Source organism: Salminus brasiliensis, chromosome 22 (assembly GCF_030463535.1).
Source record: "Salminus brasiliensis chromosome 22, fSalBra1.hap2, whole genome shotgun sequence".
NCBI classification, from domain to species: Eukaryota; Metazoa; Chordata; class Actinopteri; order Characiformes; family Bryconidae; genus Salminus; species Salminus brasiliensis.
In genome coordinates this window covers 20,863,182-20,871,211 of record NC_132899.1, presented here as the reverse complement: position 1 = coordinate 20,871,211, position 8,030 = coordinate 20,863,182, and the positions used below count along the sequence as shown (strand labels likewise).

Sequence of the window (8,030 nt, the reverse complement as noted above, 5' to 3'; positions counted from 1 at the left end):
GATTTTTTTTTTATTATTATTATTCCAGTAGGTTTTGGTTGTCAAGGCCAATACCTGAGGGTTGTGCAGCCTAAAAAAACCCACCTCAACTGTTACTCCCTCTGATATGTTGTGAAGACGTGTATGTTGTGTAATTGTAAACACATTCAAATGATGAGCCTCTTCATGTGCATACGTCTCTCAGCTATTCACTTCCATCTAGCGCGAGGATCTACTTCAGCTGTTCAGCCATGGGTCCGTCCCTCACCCCGGCCGCCACCACAGCGAAGAAGAAACTGGGCAGCAGTGAGCGCATGTAGAGGGCGGTCCAGGGAATGGGGTGAGCTAGGAGCACTTCTCTCCTCTTGCCGTTCACCACTTTCACAATCTCTCCAGCCAGATCTTTAGGGTTCACACCGTGAGTTTTTAACTTCCTTAAAATGTCTACAGATAATAAAAGAAAGATGTGATCAGACAAGATGCCAGTGAGATGATGATGACCTCACAGGGCTTAGAAAACACTGTTGACTTATTTGTGGAAGACAGATGCTTTAAATTGTAGTGTGTTCACATTTGGCAGGTTAAAGCAAACCCTGGTGCAAATGATGTGTTAGTTCATTAAAACAATGGAGACACAAAGACCAAACCCCCTCTTCACAAGATCCTCATTAGTTATTACTTCTTAGATAGTCCAGATTTTTTGTTCAACGCAACTTGCAACACATAGGGATGGTGCTAAAATGCTGACCATCCAGGGGTCCCTGAGAACCAGCATTACAAAAGCCATGTTTGAATGAGAGAAGTGGGAGTGTGAAGTTTGAAGGCTTTAATGGTTTTCCAGCTAGTAATTCTTCATATACGGTTGTACACAAGGTGTACAATTCTTATGCTAATTTAAGGCTTCCTAGAACCTTGAAGAAAAGGGTATCACATCCAATTAGCTGAAATGGTTCTCTAAAGAAAAATCCACTGTAAGATTGTTTTTATGGAACCCAAAACCAAAAACCAGATATTATTTAATGGCATCATACTATACCTTATTTGCCATTTTTGTTGTGTTTATCTTTTGTCACCCTTTTATAAAAAAAATAACTAAACATAAAAACATTAAAAAAAAAAACCTTGCATAGAATCATTTTTTTATCTGTATGATGCCTGTTTACATATTTTAGTTCAAAGTTGAGCATATCACTGTGAACCCTCAGTGAACTGAAATGCTATAATGTATTATCTCCAGGCCTGGTCTGGACCAAGGAACTGAACTATGGATTAAAATGCACCCTATTAGAGGAAACTCATATTAGAAGTTATTAGAAAGCCAGGCCTCATTTCCATAACTCGGTCAATTGAGCCAATTCTCCCACATAAATAATTATATAAATGTAATCAACTATATTCACATTTGATTAATATTCAAGACTGCAAAAAATATTTTCACAAGTGTTATACCATGCTTTTATTATTGCTGTGTTAAAGCATTAAAGCCACTGAAAACCTTTTTTTTTTTTATTAAGTTACTTCTCCTCAAGGCTCCTCAAGGAGTGTATATATACAATGCATGTCTTATTAATATCTTCCCAAAGTCTACTAAATGCCTGCTGTATTTCACCAGTATCCTAAAAGGTCCTGAAAGGGGTCATGGCTCTGCCCTCTCTTTAAACAAGTGGAGGGTTAAAGCTAGTAAAAAGTCTGTAAGCATCGTAGTAAGCTAGCTAGCTAGCTGTCCAGCTGTCCATCTGCATGTTTGGTACATCTGAGGTTCATTCACCCAGGAAAGTGGATAAATGCCTGACCTTCTATAAGGTATCATCACATCATATATAGTAAGCATTTCATTGAGGACAGCTTTAGTTAGTTTAGGTTGCATGAAACGAGAGCTCAGCTACACCATGAAGAGGAGCCCAGCTAAATCCCCAGCTTCGTGGCACTGGAAGAGAGAGCCGGGTGGTCCTCACCATGTGGGCAGAGTGTGAGTCTGTGTAGCGCTGCGAGAGAGAGACAGGGCTTAGCTGGGCTGCTCCACTGCATTAGGGCAGAGCTAGTTCTGCGTATAGCGCTGTGAGGGGTAGAGCTGGAAGATGCTTAGCAAAGTAGAGGCTCCTGTAGTACAGATATATGTCACAGCTCTGTAAAGGGTCAAGTCCATGCCTGAAGCCTAAAGTGACTTGCATTACTTCGCCTCTGAGCCATAACACTTTGCCATCAGAGGCTGGAGTTAAAGAGAGCACAAGTGGCCGTGCTCTCTTTGGGTGGGTAGATGAAACTCTCTCCCCTCATTACTCTTAAGCAATGTTGATCGGCACTGGCGTCTGGTGCAGTTGAGCTGGGGGCCTGGCGCTTTCCTCTGAGTGCATTTGCTGCCCGCCAGTGTCACACTAACAAGAGGCGATGGTAACTTCACATGTATCAGAGGAGGCATGTCTGAAGTCCTTACTCTCCTAGTGTCTGGAGCATGCTAGTGCTAAGGGGGAGCTACACAGGTGGGTTAATTGGCAGTACCATATTGGGAGAAAAGGGGAAAAATGTGACAAACAGACAAACTTGTAAATGCTATAATGTATAATTTCCAGGCCTGGTCTGGACCAAGGAACTATTTATGAACTTATGAAAGTTTAGAATTCACACCTTCAACAGAATTTCTCAGTTTACTTCAACAAACCAGTGGGAAAATAATATAAAAAAAAATATATATATAGTTATAGTGAGTAAAAATTGTGACTTCTAGGTATTGTCATCCCAAATCCCAGCTTGCTCTGCTGTGGAAACGAGCTACTGTTACTAGAATCTGAGCAGGAGTGTCTATTTTGGCACGTCTGCTACAGGTGAGTGGAAGAACCTGCGTAATTGTTTCTAACGTTGTCTAGAAACCGGACTGGGTTTGTCAGCAGTCATCTGAGTGATGTTTTCATGTGTTGCTGTATAATTACTCACATGCCCACAGGGCGTTGGTGGGTTGGGAGTTGGAAGGGGCAGGGTTCTGGGTGGTGGCGTTAATAAAGGTGTGGCTGATTGTACTGACGGAGATGCCATACTCCTCCACCTCTGCTCTCAGACAGTCGAAGAAGGCTTGCACTGCATGCTTGGAGGGAGCGTCTTGAACACAAGCATAACAGCGACTGAGTGACACACACATCTGATAATACTTAGAGCTTAGAGTACCACTTTGCATGTAACATACAGTATGTATGTGAAGATACGTGTCTTTTTCCATTGTTTCACAGTGTTTACAGTGTAATTAATGTTATGTGACATTTTATGGAAAGATCATGTAAAAGAATCTTACAAGAACTGCGGTATGGGACAGACAGTCTTCCTTGGATGCTGTTGACGAGTACAAAGTGACCGGTTCTCCGGGCAATCATTAATGGCAGGATGCCTGAGGTACAATCAAAACACCATTTTTTACAAATACTAGCTCACTGACTTTGCAGTTATGACATTAAGATGAAAGTTCAGCCTAATCAATCTGCCAAGAAATGGTTGATGCCTTGTATCCATCATGATTGTGCACAATAGCACAGTAGCTAATGTTGTTAACATGTGATGGAAGCTTATACCACCAGTTAGCACTGTGTGTAAACTGTGAGCATAAACCACCCCCAATAATTTAACCTAAACCATGAGCATTCTCATAAAAGACTGTATGATAACTGTTTATTTATAAAAATGGACAAAAATACATTGCGGTTAAATGTCCATTAGCTTAGAATTAGTGTAAATATAATTATTAGCTGTACAATATCTGTAAGAATTCAAACAATTTTCCAGAACAGTCATAGCTACCCTTTGCCAAAGTGATGGGCCCAAAGTAGTTGACGTCCATGACGGTTTTGTCCATCTCCAGGGACAGATTCTGAACTGGGGCTTTGACCTTCATACTGCTGTTGCATATCAGGACGTCCACACAGCCGTAGCACTCCCCAATCTCTGTGATCACTTCCGCCATGCTGTCTATATCACTGAAGTCCAGCAGCACCAGCTTGGGTGTGAAGGTCTTTGACAGGAAACACAGATAGCAGCCATCAGAGGGATGGAAACCAGAAACCATTATAACGGTTGAAAATGGTCATACCGAGACCCATGCTGGAGAAATATAAACTGTTGGCAAGGAACTTCATGGAAACGCTCGACCTTGCTCTGTGGTCATCACGTTTGAAGTGCCTGGATGAAAGTGAGTCATTTATAAACAAGGGTGTAGGAGAGAATTGGATTTTTGGAGGGGGGCAATGAACTATAACTGAGACATTATAAAAGGAGAAATAATGCTGAAAAGGACAACAGCAATCAGCAATCAACAATCAGCAGACGTGGGCTCCCTTTAAGCAGCTGCCTAGCACTCTAAATATTAAAAAACCTGATGTCCACAAAGCAGGAGAAGACATAAGAAGACAGCAAAGTGTTCTCAGGTAGCAGTTTCCTCAGATTGTAATATATAGATGAAATGGCCATTAACAGGAAAGTTGGAGGTCAAGTAGAGCAAGGACTGTTTATAGGATTGGTTGGGAATGCCAAATCAAAACCTATGTTTGATGGCAAAAGACCCCCAGAAGGATCTAGCAGATGATGGTGCACTGTTCAACTTTGTCGCCACGTTTAAACAAATACAACCTTCATGGAAGAGCCATCAGAAGAAAAGCTTTCCTGTGCCCTCACCAAAAAATTTAGCATCAGATATTTTCTTTCGATTGATTGAGTCCCATCCAATATTTTTGGAATAAATTAGAGTGGTGTTTATGTCCATTGCCTCCTCTTCAATCTGATTGTCTGTCCCCAGATGTTGCCCCAAAATGTCTGCCACATCATTGGCTTTCACTTCACTGTGGGGTCTATAAGGAGGTTTTGTCATCAGCCGAATATAAATTAAGAAAAAGAGCCAATCAGCTTTTATTGTGCATAATTGGGGGGAAGATCTATCTATCTATTTGTCTGTCTGTCTGTCTGTCTGTCTGTTTATCTGTCTGTCTGTCTGTATGTCAGTTTTTCTATATACAGTAACTATCTATTTATTGATATATTTGTCTGTCTATCTATCTATCTATCTATCTATCTATCTATCTGTCTGTCTGTCTATTTATCTATCTATCTATCTATCTATCTATCTATCTATCTATCTATCTGTATGTCAGCTTATTTCTATACATTATATATCTGTCTGTCTATCTATGTCTGTCTGTCTGTCTGTCTGTCTGTCTATCTGTATCTATAAATCAGTATGTCAGTCTGTCTTTCTGTCTATCTATATATCTATCTATATATTTATCTGTCTGTCTGTCTATATATCTCCATTCAGTTTAACACTGATCGCAGTGGGTCCACATATGGAGATGGATCTGCAGTAATGTGAAAGCATATAATATATTTGTTTCAGGTGTTCTGGAGTGTGTACGATACCAGCGGACTCTCTAGCTGTCAGGGAGGATATCCTGCCATTGTTCATCAAAGAGCAGGAAAGATGACAGTGACACACAGATTTGTTTCCAAACCAAATCGTTTAGGAGCCAAAAGAAAGAAAAATAAAATGGGGAAAGGGCCCTGACTCTCCTGCTCAAAGCCTTCCATGTCCTCGGCAGTGGTCCTTCCTGTCTTTTTGTCTGGTGTGGAGATAGGGCGTCTAACTCAGGTGGATAAATATGTGACATCAAACTTACAGTCCATATGTCTCTGTGAGTTAAGCTTTACTCACTTTGCTGGGGTCTGCGCCACTGCAAAGTGAATCATACAGAGACTCCAACTTGTCCCAGCTGGGTCCACACAGCACCAACCGCGCACCACCCTCATGAAGCAGCCTGGCACACTCTGGAAGAGGAGAGGGAGATCTGAGGTTATTAGACAGGTTCTGAGTTAGTAGTTTGTAAACAGTGTGGTCTAGTTCAGTGGGGTATTTCTACACTAGCTCATCTAGACCCAGGCATCAGACATGACATCCTGATATCAATAGGTATTGGTATGGTGCCTGTATCAGTAGAATGTACCGGATTGGATATCAGAGGGAAAAAAGAACAAATCTGATCCAATAATGTAACAAATCTGTCTAAAAATAACACACACTCACACTGTGTGAGGTCATGGTGTTAGCTGTGAGTTCCTTTCTGTGAGTCACTCGAGTGTTTGAGTAGTTTGAGCATGATAGCCCACTTTTAGATGCTCATCTTAAGTGAAGAACTGTTTTAAATGTACGCAGGTTTAAAGAAACCAAATTTTTGGATCTGCTTGGCAACCCCTGTAGATTTCAAAATCAGTATCAGAAATGATTGTACTATTTTCAAATTACATGATAAACATTTAAGCAAGAACTTGCCAAAGAAATGCCAAAGCTGTGCTCTGAATATATATTTTTTACTATCCATTCCTTTATGGTTCTCCTAGGCAAGTGAACTGACCTAAAGCATTACAGCGAATCAGCTGGAAATACGATACATTTTTCTACATAGTGTTGAACTATTAAATCAAATTGTAATATTATTAGATCCTTAATATTATATGATTATCATTAGAAGAATACAGAGTCACTGTAATTATTATTGAAAAATTATGTTTTTTTTTAAATACAGAAACTATTCAAGAAAATGTTTAAGTAATAAAGCTTAAATCCTTTTGGAGAAGATATCAAGCCAACAGGTCTACATGAGGTTTATAAGTGGTCTTTAAAATTATAGTATTGCTTCAAAAACTGTATGACATTAATATGATTTTTCTTTAAACATTGGAGTACCATACTAGAAAAATGCAAAAAATAAATAAATAAATAAATAAATAAATAACACTCCAATAAATTAATGTGCTTTAAGAATAAATGTGAAATATTAATATTGTACAGTTGTATGCCAATGTTAGGCACAGTGAAACTTAGTAAACAAACTCTCTACAGAGACACACATTTCTTCCCATTTAAATACAGTTAATTGTTAGGGACTGTTTATTTGCTTAAAAATAATAAGTATTATTATTTTGATTATGATGATGATGATGATGATGATGATGATTATTATTTTTATTTTTTTTATTTTATTTATTTTTTTTTTACTTCTGTCATTAGGAAAGCCCTGTACGCTCCTCCTTCTCTAGCTTTCTCCTGTAGTCTCTTTCTGCAGTCTCCTTGTTTTAACATTGTGGTAAACGATGCTGGAAAGAGCACACTTAGCTAAAATTGCTCTTCTTTGTTTGTGTCCTGATCCTAATAGAAAAGGCCATATGTCATAATTCATACACTTATGAATTATGAACTTAAACTAACCAATTAGTTTCAATCGCACAAAAACAGAGACAATTTTTATACATTTATTATTTAAAGAAATCTAAAAGCTGTCTTTCGGCTTATATTCCATTCCCAAATAGCATGAAACTAGGATTCGATGAACTACCAAAATGAAACACTATAGACTTGTTTGTTTAGTGTAATTTTCCTTTAGTTTAATACTATAAATAATCTGTGTTCTGTGTTTTTGTTACTTGTCATACGTGTTGCTCTCACCAAGACAAATTCCTTGTATGTGTAACATACTTGGTGAAATAAAGAGATTCTGATTCTGATTCTGATTCTGATTGCATGCTGTGTCTATTTGGAGACAAAGACAATGCGTATGATAGAAAACATTCACTGTGAGGGGACACAAAAAATGAATTTAGTGGCGAGTATTACCACTGCCCATTCCAGACACAGCATCCGTAATCACCACCACTTTGTTCCGCACTATGGACTTGGACATGTACTGCATGAACTCATTGTAAAGGTAGTAGAATCCTGCAAGCACCACCACCAGCAGGGGCAATATCATCACAGATGGGATGCCCATCTGCAGAAGGGAGAAAGAAAAAGGCAAATGATGGAAGGTTTTTAATGGCATGTGCGTAATACATTACAATACCACCAACTAAGCAGTAAGAAATATTTACAATGACCTTTGAAGTGCATTTGTGAGGATCATGTGTTAGGCCTATTTTCTAAACACACTCTGTCTGACGACAGCAGAGCACGAGTGGGAAGTGGATGAGGTTTCTGATAAAATGGTCATTCTGTTGATATTAGCTGTGAGTATGCCAATAAAAAAAAA

At 39.1% G+C, this 8,030-nt stretch overlaps 1 protein-coding gene across 1 annotated transcript; it reads right to left on the bottom strand.

Moving 5' to 3' along the window:
* Positions 1–211: 211 nt before the first annotated feature.
* dhrs7cb (dehydrogenase/reductase (SDR family) member 7Cb) lies at positions 212–7,772 on the bottom strand. The gene is made up of 6 exons (XM_072667661.1): positions 7,619–7,772; positions 5,663–5,775; positions 3,763–3,973; positions 3,263–3,355; positions 2,911–3,072; positions 212–423 (listed from the first exon to the last, which is right to left on the bottom strand). The coding sequence occupies exons 1-6, from the start codon at positions 7,770–7,772 to the stop codon at positions 212–214; spliced, it is 945 nt and encodes a 314-aa protein (XP_072523762.1).
* Positions 7,773–8,030: the final 258 nt, after the last annotated feature.

Bases quoted from the DNA above. Each gene is read 5' to 3' on its own strand.
- dhrs7cb (XM_072667661.1), bottom strand. From the start codon at position 7,772: ATGGGCATCCCATCTGTGATGATATTGCCCCTGCTGGTGGTGGTGCTT. The intron at 5,776-7,618 runs GTAATACTCGCC...CTCCTCTTCCAG, and splicing joins TGTGTCTGGAATGGGCAGTG to AGTGTGCCAGGCTGCTTCAT. The intron at 3,974-5,662 runs GTGAGTAAAGCT...TTCCTGTCAAAG, and splicing joins GTGGCGCAGACCCCAGCAAA to ACCTTCACACCCAAGCTGGT.